General features: G+C 36.5%; 2 protein-coding genes across 20 annotated transcripts in view; both read right to left on the bottom strand.

Moving 5' to 3' along the window:
- Positions 1 to 13,205, bottom strand: part of Rpe (ribulose-5-phosphate-3-epimerase) — an 89,557-nt gene extending 76,352 nt beyond the window's left edge. The window contains exons 1-6 of one of the 7 annotated variants that reach the window (XM_021720762.3): positions 13,014 to 13,205; positions 12,343 to 12,362; positions 6,078 to 6,157; positions 1,825 to 1,964; positions 1,320 to 1,454; positions 721 to 807 (exon numbers count right to left, since the gene is read on the bottom strand). In XM_021720762.3, coding sequence (XP_021576437.1) covers positions 721 to 807; positions 1,320 to 1,454; positions 1,825 to 1,964; positions 6,078 to 6,157; positions 12,343 to 12,362; positions 13,014 to 13,124 — 573 coding nt within the window. In that variant the 5' untranslated portion in view covers positions 13,125 to 13,205. Of the gene's footprint in view, positions 1 to 720; positions 808 to 1,319; positions 1,455 to 1,824; positions 1,965 to 6,077; positions 6,158 to 12,331; positions 12,363 to 13,002 lie in introns of all 7 variants that reach the window. The other 6 variants (XM_013365608.4, XM_013365610.3, XM_040294867.2 and 3 more) reach the window with 6 other exon arrangements.
- Positions 13,206 to 14,370: 1,165 nt separating this feature from the next.
- The window catches only part of Unc80 (unc-80 subunit of NALCN channel complex), a 189,254-nt gene continuing 184,929 nt past the window's right edge, over positions 14,371 to 18,695 (bottom strand). For all 13 annotated transcript variants that reach the window (XM_078017948.1, XM_040294848.2, XM_040294854.2 and 10 more), the window contains one exon: positions 14,371 to 18,300. In XM_078017948.1, coding sequence (XP_077874074.1) covers positions 18,037 to 18,300 — 264 coding nt within the window. In that variant the 3' untranslated portion in view covers positions 14,371 to 18,036. The remainder of the gene's footprint in view (positions 18,301 to 18,695) is intronic.

The raw sequence follows: 18,695 nt of genomic DNA, 5'->3' as shown, positions 1-18,695 counted from the left end.
AAAACTTGATAGGTATGTATCAAGCATTGGGGGAAAAACCAAACAAAATCTGCTACAGTGGCTACTGTAGGAGAATCTAGAAGTGTAGATACACAATACTACTGGATAAGAGTAGGCCTCACAAGCATTTACTACCTACAGTGCTACAGAAGGGATGCCATTCTCTCATGAAGGTGAGGCCCAACTAAGCAGGCTGGTTATCTAGATAAAACAAAACTAGAACACTTCACCTCTATGTAGAGGACCAAATGTGGACCAGGCCTAGATCTTTGTCAAAATGGTCCTAGTCTGTTTTAACAAGGAACAGATTACAAATATATCTAAGTTCTAAAAATTAACATAATAACTATGAAAATTAAATATCTCTATTTTTTCCCTTTTCTTTCCCTGTCTTAGAAAAATTTCTTAGTCCTAAGAACTTAATGGTCTTCCAAAGGGCTAGTATTCAATATATTCTTTTCTACAAAGAACTTTCTTTAGCATTACTGATATAACCAAACTTTACTTTATTTAACAATTCGTCACTTTGAAAATTCACTTATTGGTCTTTAGTTTCTTAATTCTACATTTAAACAAACAAAAAGAAAGAGAAAAATACTTTCCTAAGGAACAAAGTCAACTTAGGAAATGTAGGGGAAATCTCTTTGGCCCATAAGACAGTGTCTTACAAATTTTATCTGACAAGAAATTGGTCTAGTAACAGTCAAGGAGCAGTCTCACCTCTGCACATTTATGGACAGTGTCAGGACCTACTCCACCATCGACCTCTATATCCAAAGATGGGAACTGGGTCCTCAACCAATGAACCTAGATATACATGAAGAAATAAGTGACTCCTAAAGTGGATATGGGGGGAAAACCAAACAAAATCAAATAGTTATACTAGCCATTATAACTCCAAATCTCCAAATAACTGTATCAAAACATACTGGGCACACTTGTTCTTTAATGTACTGAAACAAATTAAGCTTTATCAGAGTGGGTTTTGTTCTATTTACCAAATGGCATTCAATTTGCCATGTTTTTATAGACATGTAAACAAGATAAAGACAAACCCTCTATATTCAAAGAAAACTTTCAAGGGATCTAAAGGTTAGAGGACAGCTTTGAAAGAAAACTTCACTATAGGGATACATCAGCTCTGATTTTAAAACTTAAATCTACTTCAGTATTTGTCATCCTGTATTACAACAATCTGGAGGCACCAACGTCTCTTTTCCCTGTGATAGGATGACTTAATAGACAAGTCTTTCAATATATGTTTAGTGAAAGAACACACACAATAAAATTCTCATCCCAGAATCAAATATTTTTTTTACCTTTGGCATCATATCTTCCATGAATTTCTGCCCTCCAAACCCAGGTTCCACTGTCATAACCAAGGCCATATCTATTTGATTAGCCCATGGTGCCAAATACTCAACTGTAGTTCCTGGTTTGATGGCAAGGCCAACCTGTAACAGAGAAAAAATTGCTACATCACACTAACAATTATTTTACTTATTATTGCATATTTACTTAATATGCATATTGGGCACAGTATAAATACCATTTTTTTAAAAAAAGAATAATAAATGGAATACATAGATTAATTCATTTGTGGCTGTCAAAAGTAAATGGTTCTACACAGCAGTAATTTTCATAAAACATTAGTGGCATATGTAAATCCTATCTGATAAACAAGTCTCATTCTTAAAATCCTACTTTACAGCTGAAGCAGGTGCTTACATCAAGTCTTCTTTACCTGCCACTGCTTGCTTTCCATCAAATCTGCCAAATCCTGAAAGGGAATAGTATAAAACATTACCATCAATAACTTCTTACCTTCATCCCATTTTCCCGGATGTCTTTAATCAAAGCCCCTGGGTTCTCAGTGGCCTCTAGATGAAAGGTGTATTGATTGGCTCCTGCTACAGCCATTGGCTTTACCCACTGTTCTGGCTTGGACACCATCATGTGCATGTCTAGAAAGAAAAGACACAGCTTTTAAATATTATTGGAAAGAAAATACCTGACTCATACAGTTGAAATCAGTCTGTAGTCTTTGCCATTTTGAATGTAAACTCTCCTGGCATGACAGAGACTAAACAGCTATACTTCAAGGTAGTTTCCCTTTATCCTGAAGACAGGTTTGGTCAAATTCATTTGCAGAAAAAAAAAAGAAAAAAATTCCAAAGCACATGCTGCTGTACATGAGTGCCACTCCAGAAACACAAACAAGTCACACTATCTGTGCAGCCTTGCTTTCTCTTAGAGAGCTAAATTTTGTGATTCCATTTATTCTTTCAACAAACTTAATAAACATTTCCTGCACCATTAACTATTCTAGGCCGTAGGAATGGCAGAAAACAGGGTATTAGTGGCTGTTTCTCTACTATCATGGTGATTACATTTTTTAGCAGCAGAGAAAACCAATAAAATAAGTAAAATATAAACAAAGTTGGCAGTTAAATAAAGAAAGTGTGTCTGGGATCAAGGTTGTCCAGGGATGAGAAGATGAAGTCAGAGAAAGGAATGCAGTGAGGAAATACAGCACAGAGCTGGGCAGGCCCTCAGGTTTTATTCGAAACAAGAAGTGAAAAATACCACAGGATTTTATGTTAAGCAACAAGGTCCAACCAAGGAGGCCAGATGGACATAACCCAGGTGAGGAAGGAAGATGGCGGCAATTGAGGATTCTGGGTGTGTTCTGAAGGTACAGGCAACAAAAGGTCACAATGGATTTACATGTAGTAGACAAAAGAAAAGTTGAGATGGTACCAAGGATTTGGGCGTGAGTAAATAACAGAACTGCTGTTAACTCAGTGGCAGAAGATTATGGGCCAGAACAGATTTAAAGTTGACCAGAAGTCTGATATTCAACCTCATTCTATAGCACGGTCATGGCCTTCTTAAGAGAACTAGCCTTAAAAAAAACAATGTGGCTTATGAGAAGGGGGGAGGCAGCTTAAAAGAGGCTGATCAAGAAACAAGCTTGTGAAGAATGACAGGTGGTAGTGAGGAGAGTTCTTTTATTTTGTTTGCTAGAGAAAGTACATTTCTAATATTTAAGTAAAAAATTCTAATATTCCAGAACTTAACTAAGAGTTAGTTCAAATAAAAGTTCAATAAAGCTCTGGAAAAAATGTTAGAAAAAGAGCACATGACTTAACTAATGAAGCCAAGATTAAATTAAAGTCTGCTATTTCTAAATGAGCAAAAGTAACTAAATTAGAACATATTTTAATAGGTAAAAATTTTTAAAAATGTATTCCTCTGTTGTGTCTTATTCTTTGCTATTACAAACAAGGAAAATTCAATCCAGCTTAAAATAACTAGTTTACTCATTCCTTAAATTACCAGACTGATTAGTCAACCTTACTGAATCTCTAGCACACAGTAACCATTAGCATCTCTCACTGGAGAATCTCCACAAGTTCAGGGAATCATAGTTCAGTGAATCTGCCTATAAAGAATATAAGACTGGCAGTATTCAAACTTTCAACCACCAGGCTTCCTTTGTATTCTTAAAAAATACTGAAGACTCCTAAAAACCTATGTTGATATGGGTTGGACTTTTTTCTTTCTTCTTTTAGTTGTAGTTGGGCACAATATCTTTATTCCATTCATTTAGTTTTATGCGGTGCTAAGGATCAAATCCAGGGCCCCGTGCGTACTAAGCGAGCGCTAGACCGCTAAGGGACAACTCCAGCCCAATATGGGCTAGATTTATAGATATGAAATGTATTAGAAATTCAAACTAATACATTTTAAAGTATCTACTTATTACTTTATTTAAAAAATTAATAAACTGAGTAGATACTCCTTATCCATGGCCTTACTTTCTGCAGCTTCATTTCTGAGGTTTTCTAGTTAACTGTAGTCTAAAACTTATTAAATAGAAACTTCTATAAGTAAACAATTCTCAAGTTTTAAAATCACATAACTCACACCATCCTGCTCTGTGAATCATTTCTCTGTCCAGTGTATCCACACTGCACACACTATATGCCCATTATTAGGCACTTAGTAACTGTCTTGGTGATGATTTGTACAGTATCACAGTGCCTGTGCTCAAGTAACCCATATTTTATTTAATGGACCAAAGTGCAAGAGTAGTGATACCAGCAATTCAAATATGCCAAAGAAAAGCCACAAAGTGCTTCCTTTAAATATCATCTCACATTATCCAAGAAGAGTAAATACAATAAGATATTTTGAAAGAGACCACAGTAACATAACTTTTATTATAGTATAAATGCTACAACTGTTAGATAGGTGAGGTGTAGTAAATCCATTTTCAACTTAAGATACTTTTACCTTTACAACACCCTGAGTGACACATAGCCCTATTGTAAATAAGGAGCATCTGCACTTGGAAACTGTCAAGCTCAGAGGAGTAAGAAACAAGTTTTCTAATATTCTAATTTTCTATCCAAGCTCTATCAGTGGCTATAAAACTGACAAGGTATTTTTTTAAGGACAAGTTCACCTTATGAATTTTAAAGAAAATATCATAATATTCATGAAAAATGCACCTAGTTCAGATCATAACTCAAACTATGGCAGAAGTGGTTTTCCTTAAGAAAACCATCATAATTGAGTATGCAACCACTACTTTATATGTATTTCCTATTCTGCCACACAAAAAGACATGTGCTCAGGGGTAAAAGTTATTAAAATCAATAATCTGTACTGTCTCACCAAGGATACTTATTGAAAACACACAGCAAAGAAGCATGAAGTTACTACTGGTATAATTCAATACCCCTCCACTGATTTGGGTTAAGCCACCAGCAAATTAAGTCACCATTGCTTTTGCACTATCAGTACAGAAAGTATCACATATTATGAAAATAGTTTTGATCTCACAGATAACCTGAAAAGATCTTAAGGATTTCCATGGGTCCCGATACCACACTTGGGAGTCCATTGATTCAGACAATAACAAGCACAGATTTCTAATCAATTCTTCTCAGCTGCTTATTTGTACTCAAAACTAAGCATGAACAGTTAAGAACTTAAGAAGTTGCACATACAACCTGTGATCTAGTTCCTAAAATACATTCATGTAACAATCACCCAATAGTCAAGATCCAAGAATTAAACAACAACAACAACAAAAAAATGCTTAATATAAAAAACAAAGATCACAAGACCTAAACATTAAGATGTACAGAGTTCATTCATCTTTATTTTAGACCAAACTCTATAGTGATTAATTAGCAAGCTTATCAGCAAACAGCTAAGAAGGAAAAACAGAGGGCATATGGTAGTAGCAAGAACTGGAAAGAGGAAAGTCAATAACAGGAGAATATATAGACAGTAACAACACATGACCCTAGGAACCCAAAAAAATGAAGAGAAAAGGAGAAAACAGTAAAAAAGTGTTTTTAAAATCCACACAAGAAAGCCAAAAGCAGAAAATTCTGGCTACCATAAAATGGGAGCAAATAATGCTATTTATTTTATCCACCTCTCATAGCAACAAAAATGATTTGAATTCATAAAAAAATGAGCATTTGTGGTACCATAAGTTGATTAAAAAAGTAATTTCAGAAAATTCAGAATCTTCAATTTGCATGAAATAAATGGCTTCTAGGCCATCTATGAGTCAACTGACTCATAAATTCAGTCAATTATACTGAGTCCTAATCATGTATCTATGCTTCTTTAGGAAAACCACAGTAAATGAAGTAGATTCAATCTCTGCCCTCATGGGCTCATAGTCTGGTTAAAGTAATCTCAGACCAGAAGAAGTTATAAGAAAATCAACATGGTAGTAAATGTATAAAGGTTAATTTACCACAGGTGCTAAGAAAGGCCTCTCTGACAAAATGACAAATGATCTGAGGCCCAAAGATGAGGCATTCAACCAAGTGAAGAGCTTTCTAAGCAGAGATTAGCAAATGCCAAGGCCCTGAGGCAGGAAAGAGTTTGGCTTGCTACTAAAGTCAGGCCAGTGAAGCCCCAACACAGGAAGAAGGGCTGGAGGGAAAGGGGGACAGGTACAGGATAAATTGGAAGCTAAAAAATCAATCATCCCCTTTTCTTTGATCTGAACAACATAATCCAACATCAGATGACATAACACTTACCAAAGAAAGGGTCCTGGCCTAGCTGCTTTCGGAGGCTTTCTACCACAGGGTGACCAAAGGTGATGTTGGGAACAAAATGCCTACAAGACAAACAAAATCTCATTCTGAAAATGTTTTCAATTCAGTTTTTATGTTTCTCTCAATATGAATTCTGATGGGGGTAGAAGGGACTGGCTGGGATTGCAATATTTTTAAATTTAATATCATCAACATGAAAATTAAACTAATAGTAACTGGACAACTTTGTTTTGCAAAGCAACAGCTCCTAGATATCTCAGAAATGTATAATGCCACATATATCTTCATAACAAATTAGAAGAATTTATAACCATAACAGGGAGAAATGGAAAAATGACTAAATAAAAAACCCAAAAGTTTATGACTTGCCCAAGTCACATACTAGTTCGCCCCAAGTTCAGGACACTGGCACATATTTCCTGAGTCATAGCTTTTCACAGAAATTTGTGGCTACTTCTAATGCAATTTCACTGGGCATTAAATGAAAATTTAAATTTTCCTGAAGATAACCAGTAAAAAAAATTGATGTTTTTTAATAATAACTACCTTTTAATGAGAGTTTACTACATGCCAGGCATTGTACCTTCATTTCATCTTCACAACAGCCTAACAAAATGGATACTACTATTATCCCCACTTGAAGAGAGCAGGATAAATAAAATCCTTCAGTCAATAATTTGTGGAGAAAGGATTTATACTAAGTGTCTGATATCAGACCCAAGGTACTTAACCTTTCACCTACTCCACTAACTACTATTATTCTACTTGCTCACTTAAACATTTAGCAAAATCTTCTACATGCAAGTAACCATGCTGGGTGCATAAAATATTGTGCTTTATAAAGAAGTACGCTAGAATTCCTCCATACCCTAAGAGAGTTCACATTTTCAGCTCCCTTTACCTCCATGTCAGCCCATATGATTAGTTCTTATCAATGACCCCTGAGTAGTGGTATAGGCTGAGCATCCCTAATCTGAAAATCCAAACTATTCCAAAACTGAGAACTTTTTGAGCATTGACTTGATGCCATAAATGGCAAATTCCACTCTTCACGTGAAAAGTTGCAATCAAAATGCAGGCAAACTAACAATACCATGTAAAATTACTTTCAGAAGTGTGTAAGATATACATAAAACATAAATGAATTTCATGTTTAGACTTGGGTCTCATTCCCAAAATAACTTCTTTTATTTACATGTAAATATGATAAGAAATCCAAGATATGGATAAGGGACTTTAGATAACGAATATTCAACATGTATTCCTTTCCTACTCTAATTTTACCTTTCTGATAACAAAGCCCTTTGGGCAGGAGAGCCTCAGAATGGAAGGAGAAGGACACACACTCAATGTTATATGAGTAAGAAATAAGATATAATGTTACATTAATGAAATCTGGGTTTTCAGAACATTGAACAGTAACAAGCAAGCAATACATGATTATAGGTAAACTGACAAAAGTTTTACACAACATTAAAAGAAGATCATAAGATTTAGAAATCAAGATTTGTAAAGATGAGAAAAGAAATGAAGAAAAGGTTTAAAATGAACCAAAGGAAGAATGAAGCAAGTTATGTTCAAAGAAGAGGTAAAAGGTGTTAATAAGTTAGGTATGAAAAACATAGGAGGTGGGTTAAATCACATTAAGGGAGTCAAATGCCAAGCTCAGCTTTTCAGACTTCATCCCACTGAAAATACAAAGTAAGATTTTTAAAGCAAGAATACTAAATAACATTTGAATAATAAAGCAGAAAGAGGATTGAGCAACAAATTTCAAAAAGAAAGATAAAAGGTGTTGTTAAGTGGCAAGAACAGTAATGAGAAGGTCAAGCAAAACTGACAGGATGTGTCAACTGATTAGATGCGAAGTGTTGGGGAGTAAAAGCAAAGAGAATAAAGGTTGACCAATGTAATTCTGCAATCTGTACACTCAGAAAAATGAAAAATTATATCCCATCTGATTCAAATGTATGATATGTCAAGATCATTGTACTGTCATGTGTAACTAATTAAAACAAATAAAAATTAATTAATTAATTAATTAAAAGGTTGAGCTTTTAAGTTTAGATGACAGAAACAATGAGTGTTGATACAAAACAAACTTACATATATTCCAGGCACAAGTTCTAAACACTTCCCATATATTAAATCTTTAAAATCTCACAACAACCCTATGAGATAGGCACTACTATCTGTATTTTACAGACAAGCAAGAGGCCCAAAGTCACCCATTCAATGAGTGGCAAAGGTAGGAGTTCAACATAGGTTTACTTAAATTAATATGTTCATCTGTCCCTACAATGACAACTAAGGGGAGAATGGGGGAAGGTCAGGATTCAGGATGCACCTGAGGACAGATAAGGTGGATCAGGACAGATACTTTTCATTTACTGATATGTTGGCTCTAGTAGGCTGACTTCTAGTATTCAGACAATTACTCTAGCGTTTGCCTAAGAGCAATTACTGTCAGGATTATAGATAGATGAGGTGCTTAGGTTACTTAAACCAAAAATAAAGACCATATAAAAAGGCAGCAAATCTACTAAATATTTTGCAATGCTGGAATTAAAAGATTTTGATTCCCTAGTGTTCTCTGATTTTGCTATGTGGCCTTAAAGGTAATTTTGTTGTCTGAGCCTTAGACTTCATGTATCATGAAAATATGATAACATCATGAAAAAGTTCAACTCAATACATATTTACTAGCAAACACAAGCATAACAACTATAACGACTGATCACCAAATTATGTGACCAATTTGTGCTTCTGAAGATCAGTTTAATACACTGGGTTCACTAAGTATCCTGGAAGAATAAAATACACTTAATAGACTCAGAAAATATGAAAGGCTTGTGTCTAAGCCCTAACAAAACAAGACTACAAATTCAAGCCTGAAGTCAGAATGTCCTGAATTTGCCTAGGTAACCACACAGAAGCATCTGATACAAATAATTTACAGCCTTTACTTCAAGCTTACTGACTCCAAAGGGGACCCAAGAATCTGAATTTCTTAAATACCCCAAGAGTTCTTATCAGACCAGCATGGAAAAGACTAAATTATTTCACTCTCACAAACAGATATTTCATGAGAAAGTCTGATTTATTATTATCTCATTATGCCTTTTTTTCCCCTTGAAAGTAGTTTCTGAATTAGTCTATAAAAAATAAAATGTAATAAAAAAGTATTTCTTCTTCCCAGAGACTTACTGGAATTAAACTATAACTGTAGTACAGAAATAAAATTATTTTCTCTCTCGTCATCTTTAGCTTTACTTACAAATTCTGTAATAAATTCTATTTCAGAAAAACAAGTTGTAGGTGGACTAAGGTTGATATAAAATGTACCCAAACCAATACCAGAAAACAAATTTCCTGTTAATCAGGAGTCACAAGCCAATGGGAGTTGGCAGATAACATCAAGGAGCAAAACAGAGCAGATGAGGATGAGAAGCAATGAACACCTGGACCGACTAAAGGTATTTAGCTCTAGCCAACTGTGACCTTGCCAGAGTGCACCCAGGGCTGGCAAATCTTTGATTCCACCCTCCCAAGATTAATGTGAAATCTTCCAATTTCAAATTTTGTTAATAGCTTATTTGCTCTGTTCTCATGCTTAGGTTCAACACATTCCAGTCACTCTCCTGTCATGATGCATGTGCATTTTCCAAGGTATTTGTCTAGAGAATTAACCTGTTCTTTATTCCACACATAAGTATATAAGTGCCCCACCTTCCACAGTGATCTCCAAACTAGTGTCCAACTTTCTAGATCAAAATGTTTTAATCAGGAGAAAAACTGAGGGCCTGGGTGAGGGAGACTAGAAAACAAGCAAATACAAAGTGTGATGTTAGATGAGATTAAAAGGGCCAGGGAACAGAGAAACAGAGGGCTTACCTAGCACATGTGAGGCACTGGGTTCCATTCTCAGGGGAAGGAAGGGAGGGAGGAAGGGAGGGAGGGATAGAGGGAGGGAGGGGAAAGAAAAGGAAAGAAAGGGGCTATGTCCACCTACAACTAAAAAAATATTGGGGAAGAAAAAAAAGAGAGAGAAACAAAGGGAAACTAGGAAGGGAAGGTTCTCACTGGCCATCTGCAAAAAGGGAGTCTACAACCCCACTTTCATAACCCTGGCTTAGGAGACACTGGAGCACATGGTTTATGGGCACTGGCTGAACCTCCCTAAACAAATTTTCTCCACTATAAAAGACATACAACAGTTCTTACTTTTAAAGGTGTGTGAAGGTTAAAAGGAAAACTCTGCAAACTATATGCAGGTTTTATTTTTTCCAAACCAGTTTCCTGGCAAAAGAGTGTCAATATAAAACAAAATACTTAATCTTATTTAATATACTCAGGGTCTGCCACAAAGAGAGGAGTGATTCCTTAGAGATTTCTCCTATTATGATTTAACCACTCATTTATTTATCAATGATAATTAAATTTGTGATGGTGTTTACTGCAGAGAATACCTAGATGAGCAAGAGAGAGGGTAGACCCTGTTTCCAGGAAGCTTTTTCAGTGTAAGAAGAAAGGCAAAAAGTAACAAAAAAATAAGAGTATAAATTATGAATTACTCTTTGAGGACAGAGAATGTCTTAAATCATCTGTCAGCCTAGGACTCATAAAAAGCATTTAATTGTTGAGAGAACACCAACTATTACATTGCTTCTAAGGCTGGCGCCACCATTTTCTAGTAACAAGACGTAACTCAGTGTCTTATTCCTCCCTATCAAAATGCTGGTGATACAATGGAGTATTACTCAGCCACAAAGAAGAATGAAATTATGGCATGTGCAAGCAAATGAATGGAAGATGGAGACTATCATACTAAGTAAAATAAGTCAGACCCAGAAAGTCAAAGGTTGCATGCTTTCTCTAATATGAGGAAACTATTCCAAAATAAAGAAAGAAAGAAAAGAAACAGGGGTGGGGGGGTTGACCTCTATCAAAATAGAAGAAAGATCAGTAGAGAAAAGGGATTGAGAGAGAGGGAGGGATGGGTTAAAAGAAAAACACTTGACTCAACTTTCCTATGTACACATATGAATATACCACAGTGAATCTCACCGTTATGTAAATTTAAAAAAAAATTTTTTTTAGTTGTAGGTGGACACAATACCTTTGTTTTGTTATTTATTTTTATGTGATGCTCAGGATCAAACCTAGTGCGTCGCATGTGCTAGGCCAGCGCTCTACCACTAAGCCACAACCCCAGCCCGTCATAATATTCTTGATTGGTGAACTGAAACAAATTATTTTCCTCATCCATTCACTTACCCATACATGGCTTATTTCAAACCAAATCGCTTTCTGTGTCACACTCACAGATATGCATGTAACCTGTTCCATCCTAAGACCCCTAGGTGTTCTCTTAGGATTAAAAATGTAATTAACATCTCTAAGGTACACAATCCAGTTAGTGTATTACCTGTGAGAGTTGAGGGCTTCCAAGCAAAGCTTTTAAAAGCATATACAGAATTACACATGATAGTAAACTAAAAATCAAGCTTTGAGAGAGGTAACACTTACAAACCTTCTTATACAATAAGCCTATCATTCTTAGTTATCTGAGGTCAAGGCATTGGCATCACCAGTTAGGAAAATTTGTAAGGTAAAATGTGAAAGAGAAACACCACATCCAACCACACAAAAGAAAGCACAAAACTCTACAAGTGACAGTGAAGTTAAAAAGAAACTGATTAATCATCTTTTGTAAATAACATCAATTTATAAATGTGAATGAGGGCATGTGGAGGTTTTCACCTATTTCAAATAAATTTCTTTTTCCTTTCTCTTTTCTTTTTGGTATTGGGGATTGAACCCAGTGGCACTTAATGACTGAACCACAGTCACAGCCCTTTTTATTTTTACATGGGGCTTTGCTAAGTTGCATAGGGCCTAGCTAAGTTGCTGAAGCTAGCTTTGATATTGCGATCCTTCTGCCTCAGCCTCCCCAGCCCTTGTGATCACAAGCGTGCAGCACTGCAGTGGCTGCAATAAAAATCTTCTATCCCAACACACCGTAATGAATTGCGTAACAGTGCAGACCAGAGAGCTACAGATAATTCGGCAAAGGGAAGATAAAAGTTATTAAAATTCTGTCACAAACGTCTATGATCTTGAGGGCCTCTTACTGTTTTCTCTCCATTTCTTTCCTCATTCTGTAACCAACTTAAGAAACTTGTATTCTGATTCCAAATAATATGTTATAACTACAGTGCTTAAAATTTACTTACAAAAAACTGACCTCACTGCAGAGCAGGGTGCCTGAAGAAAAAATAGATAGGAAAATCAGAATTCGAATAATGATACAACAGTTACAGAGAATTTAATATGCGTCAGGCACTGTAAACTTATATTTGCTCATTTTGCCTTCCAAACATACCTAAGCATAGGTTCTGTACGTATTCCCATATTTTTCAAATAATGAAACTGAAGCTCAATGAGGTTAAGAGGCTTGTCCAAGGTAATCCGAGAAGTGACAGAACTTGGGCAATTTCCCTTCAGATGCCAAGCTCTTAATGATTACACAAATATGTCTCCCCAGCTTTGCCACTAACTAGCTATATGAGCTTGGGCAAGTCATGCCTATCCCCTTGGGCCTCAGTTTCTCTACTGTACACGAAAGGGCCTGGAGATTTAAGGTCGCTTCCGGGTCCTAAGACCACACGTTACGTGGGGGAGGGGAGGAGTTCAGGTTTGGGACTAGCCCGCAGCCCAGGATGCTGCGTCAGGTCAGTTCCAGCCAGGGCCTTCAAGCTTCCCACCCCATTCCCCACCTCAATACAGTGTTCAAAGTGAGGCGCCCCTCGGTCGTACAGGGACACCGTGCACCCAACAGGCATTCAATACAGGTGCGCCGTCCCGCCCCCGCGCGGCAAGCCCGACCCGAGCCCCGAGGAGTTACCCGTCCATTACATCCAGGTGCAGATAATCTGCCCCAGAGTCTAGCATCCGGAGGCACTCAGCCCCTAAATTGGCCAGGTCGCTGTTAAGGATGGACGGGCCAATCTTGCAGCCCGACGCCATGGTGCTAGTTCCGTAGTGCTAGTTACCCCACGAGTCCCCGGCTAGACGAAAGCGTCACCCCGATTGGGCGCGCAGCCGGGGCCCCGCCCCTTCCCCCGTGCAGTCTTCCGGACTCTGCCGGAAGCAGTGCCCTGCGGGAAGGAAGTCCCGCCTCCAGCCCAGGGGCGGGATCGGGGGCATAGGGGCGGGGCCTCATGGGAGTCCTTTTTCCTTCTCCCTCTCTTGACGCTCTTACCTTTCGCGGTACTCAGGAGTTTCTTGAACTTCCTCCGCTTTTCTTTTTCTATATTTTATTCTCCTCGGCTCTTGACCTTACTTCTCACTTTGTTTCTCCATTATTTGCTTATGCGTTCCTTTCCTCAGCAGCTCCTGTGTTTGCCCTTTAAAAACAATAACCACCTTTCCCCTTTTCTCATTCCTAGAACTTTTCTCACAAGTGGAGCAATTCTGGCTGTGCCAGGCTTTAGCAGGGTTACCCGGCAAGTCACCTCTCCCTGCCTTGGGTTTCTCATCTGTAAAGACAGTGCGCAGTGTTTAGAATTGTTGTGAGGATTAAATGAACAAGGCCAGGTGATGAGCCCAGCATGATGTCTGGTGCCCAGTACAAAATGATGTTATCATTAGTATCCACCTTTCCTGTCCCTCGCCCACCTTTGTTGTTGTTTTTCCCTCTCAGCAATACTCATTGACATAAGTGACACATTTGGTTACTGTTCAGACGCAATACAGAAATGAATAAGTGTCCTGCTGCCAAATGTGTGAAGATCCTGGGTCCTCAAAAGAGATGGAATTAAAACCACGTGGGGGAAAATGGATTTAGCAAGAGCAATTCTAGGGAGTAAGGAGAGAGCACTTCGTAATTTGTATTAAAGATATAACTGATGTGTTAACTGGGCCCCCATGGTTTTTATAGATTGTCAGAGGATAATCAGGTCTTTAACACCCCCACTAGGACATCTACCAGTCATTCCAGCAGGTCATAATCTGGGCAGTGAAGGCAAATTGGGGTACCTGACTCCAATGCTCTGGTTCTGCTTTGTTTGAAAGGATGGAAAGCTGGGGTAGAATAAAGCTGGAAGGGGTGGGAAAAGTGCCTAATTGGAAGGTAACCTCAGGCCAGACTGGAGGTTAAAGAGGGACAGCAAGACATTAACAAAGGCATACCCAGGGATCCAAAATGAACATTTTCCTGAATGAGCAAACGTTTTCTTCCTTATGGTGAGAAATAAAACTCAGGCATATTAAATGCTCTTAGATTTATTTTTATTATATGTGCATATTCAAACACAGAAGTCAATATCTTTCATAAATATCTTTCATAAACATTTCAGTATTTATTCATATGCATTTTTCCATGCTCTTTGGTCATTCAATATTCACAACAGATTTCATAGTCATCTGAGGGAAGTTGGCTGTGTAGTCAATCCTTTGTTTTTACCTATAAAATGGCTAATAAAGGACTTTCATCCTGTGGTCACAGTGACAATTAAAAAATATTATGGAGGTACATAGATCTGTAATCCTAAATGATCCTAAAACAATATAAGTAAATTTGTCTTAAGCTTTTCCAAACACAACCTGCCCTTGTTTTTATTCTCCTGAGTGTCAAATCAAAGTTTGCTTTTGAAATACTGCAGTTGAGACCCACTAAAGTAAATGAGGAAGTGGGATATTTTACTCACTGCAAGACTCAAGGCCATGGAATTGGAAGTGTGAGGTCACAGGGCAATAGCATGACTTGATGTGATAGCAGCAATTCCAGAGACTGTGCTCTATTAAAGTGTATAACTTGAGGAAGGATATTTAATTCATATTTTGGACTGCCATTCTATTCATTTTTGGCCCTTTCTTTCCTATAGTTCTCTACCTATGCTCTATTTTCTCAAAAACTCTCAGAGCTGGGCAGCAGAGTGGAGAAAGTTCTTTCTTAAAGGAACAGATGCTAAAGAAGAGATGTCATTCTGTCTAAGGTATTCTTGGAGGCTTGAAGTAGCAAACTAGCTACTCCCAATCTGTGCAACATACCCTAATCAGATCACCAGTACTGCAGTCTCTACCCCCAGCAACACCATGTGCCCATTCATGCCTTTGACACTATAGTTCTGAGTATCTTGGGACATGCACCCAAGAACTAATTTCCTTTTCTGAAAAATCAAATAATTTATCTAATAGAATTATAGAAAGCAGCAAATACTGAAAAATTAAAGTAAAATGATTACTATAGAAAATTCAGTATCCAGGATTTGAACCGGTTAAATTGAATCTGCATATTATGTATCTATACCCACTGTTATAGATAATACATGTTTATTCCAGGGTCTCTCAAATCTTATTTTCTGAATAAGCAACATTTTTGTTGTGCCCAAGTTTTTATACATGGGAAGTGGGTGCCTATATTTTTTTTCCTCTGAATAAGACAAATATCAGTAAGTATCATAGCTTAAGAAATGATCTATTATTACCATACTGTATTTATCATATGTAATAATTAACTTTTAATCAAGTAGTCAATAATATTTTGAACAATACAAAAGATTGTCAATTACCTTGAACTTTTTTTCTTACCTTCCCCGACTGTTGTTTTTAAAAAATAGTTATTCCTTCAAACTCCAGGTGACAGTATTCCTGAGAATACTTCTCATGAGGGTCTTATGCACATACATATAGATACTTTAGCCATTACACTTAAAACATTCAACACATTACATTCAACACATTTAAGGACACCTCCAATGGAACAGACGCACACATCGTCAAAAACCTCAGTAGTCCCAGTATGAAAACATTCCCACGCTGTAAGCCCCTGTTTCCCAGAATGGGAGGGTTTTTTCTTTCTTTTTTTGCAAGGTATGACATGATTTAGCTTATTGAAAAAGTTTCTAAGAGAATACACTTGAGTGAAAGAGTTGGACTAAAAGGCAGAAAGACCAGCAAAATCATGTTCAAAACAGCTCAATACATTTAAAATATATATATATGTAAATAAATAAAGATATTTAGGATGACCCCTTACTTTTTAAATATTTGATATACATAGAGAATTTGAGTCAAAAGTCAAGAAACTGGAACAAAGCACACACATATAGAAAGACTCACATAGCCCAGACAATTGTAATTACCAAACATAAGGCCTCTAATGCTAATTGAGCAGCATGATTTTTAGCAGGTAAAATATATCAGAATCAGAAAACCACTTATATGTCTACTTTTGCACTTGAGAATTAATTCAGCATTAAGTGTAAATAATGTGAAAATGTTATAAAACATAAAAGAGGCCATTTACCTCCTTGATTTTTCTGAATTTTGAGATTTTAAATTTATTCTTTTATCATTAACTCACAGATAGCTTTCATTCTCCTAATAAATGGGACCATAACCCCAAATTATATTTGAAACTGTAAATTATGATATAAACAGTGCCTATTTAATAAGCAAGTCTAACAGAAAAATAATTTTTCTTTATGACTAAGGTGGGTTTAGTAGGTTTCCTCTTTATATACATATACATTTCACAGTCAACAAAGTCAACATTTACATATATAGAATGTATTTTAAATCTCAGTGTAATAAAAGTTTATGTTAAACTTTTACTTCAGGACTAGAAAATACACACACTCACCCAATCATACCAATTTAGGTATGCATATGGATTTTTTTATGTGCAGTAGTTATGTAACAATTTTATAATGTAGACTGTTAAAATTACAAAAATCTATTTTGTATTCTTTGATGCCCAGCCCTTTAATAATCCACTAGATATTGGCCTCAAAGCTTTCCAAATTTCATACTTTATCTTAAAGTAACTGAACTTCAAGTTAAAAGCCTATTTGTAAAATGTACAAGCTGAGTGTACAAGCTGAGTGTCTATGAAGAAATGGCTAACTTTATATATTTTTCCTCATAAACATAGATGTCCCAAGGATCATAAGAGTATTTTTACTATTGAAAAAAAAAGTTATTTTACTGAACCAATTCTAACAACACTAACTTTAATGTATGAAAATATGCCCTGAAGGGCAGGCACAGGATACCACAGGGATGCCATAGGGGAAAGTAATCACATTTCCCAATAAATCCTAATCTTGGCATGGGTGTAGTCAGGGCTAGAAGTGGGAATACTACCTCTTTTGATCTATTATATTTACATGTAGATTTTAGAATTATATAGCTGTTTAGATTCTTAATTCAGAATAATAACTGATAATTTCCAAGTATTCTCTAATGTGATTATGAAATGGAATCATCTTATGGCATCAGCATTCTGATTTAAATGTGCACTGAAAATGACAGTTGAAAAATAAATTTTGAAAAGTCCACAGCTCTAAAAATAGTATTTTTTTCTTCTTCCAAATGTCGACATTGTTGACCAAAACAAAAATGGCTGTAGGCTTATTTGTTATTTATTCACCCCAAATTAATATTCTCTATATTGATTATTATCATGTAAATCACTACTTGTATAGCCACCTGATTTAATATTTTTGAAGCTATAAAAATAAACATTTGCATGAGATGTATAATGTGAGCAACCTCAAAAAATTGCATTCTTTTCTTAGAATATATTATTTGTTAATATTCCTGTGAAAGCAGTGCTCTAATAGTATAGACTTTTAACTGCTCAAGGCTTCTTGAATCACAAAGTACAGTGAAATGGCTCTTTCCCCTTATTCTTCCCTGGTTTTTCTGGTCTTTATACAACTAAATCCTTTTAGCCTTTGATTTTCAAGATGTTTATGAAACCTACATTATTAGGTATATTAGCAGCAAAATCTACTCAGATTTGTGCCGCTCATTGGATGTAAAGTGCTGTTTTATAATTATTCTTTTTAATTAAAAGCAAAAGTATTCAACTTTCAGCAGAGTGATCCTCTCCCTGTCTTCTCTATACCTTCAATACTAACAAGATACAGAACTAAACATGAGACTCATCTAGGACTACATCTGTCTCCCCCAACTCAGGAGTAAAAGTGAACTGGCTAGACAACAGGGGGTTCTCCATGCCATTTTCCTCGCTGATGTGAAGCACAGTGTCTCCATGCTGTAGGAGGCTGGATGTCTCAAGGCCTGTGAAGTCATCAGGGTCTGAAAGCTGAGGAGAGAGGGGGCTGTGTGCTGCAGCACCTTGTGCTTCTGTGTCCTCCTTCTTTTCTCCTTCTTCAGTGGGGAGGGGTTCACTCTATGATCAAAAGGATCATAACATTGTGAACAAATAGGATGGATGCCAGGGAAGAATATCAAAGTATGTCGTGCAGCTATAACTGGACAAGGAATCAGAAGGCTAGTCCTGGTTCTAGCCTTTGTTACTGGTAAGATCTTACATAGACCCCTTTAGTTTTCTAAGCTTCAGTTTTCTAACCTGTAAAATGAGCAGAATTTTTTGTCTTGCTTACCTTATTGACAGTGAAGATCAAATGAGATAATAAATGTTAAAATATTTTTATATACCTATACAAAGGTATATAGTAAGATTGCCCCTTAGTTTTCTTTAAATACCACATGAGAAGAATGTGATTCCTATAGGAATTTACTTTAAAAATCAAAAGAAGAAAAAAATGTCAAAATAAGAAAAAT

The sequence above is a fragment of the Ictidomys tridecemlineatus genome, chromosome 7, assembly GCF_052094955.1.
Source record: "Ictidomys tridecemlineatus isolate mIctTri1 chromosome 7, mIctTri1.hap1, whole genome shotgun sequence".
NCBI classification, from domain to species: Eukaryota; Metazoa; Chordata; class Mammalia; order Rodentia; family Sciuridae; genus Ictidomys; species Ictidomys tridecemlineatus.
The sequence above is the reverse complement of the archived record's forward strand: the minus strand, read 5'-3'. Positions and strand labels throughout refer to the sequence as shown.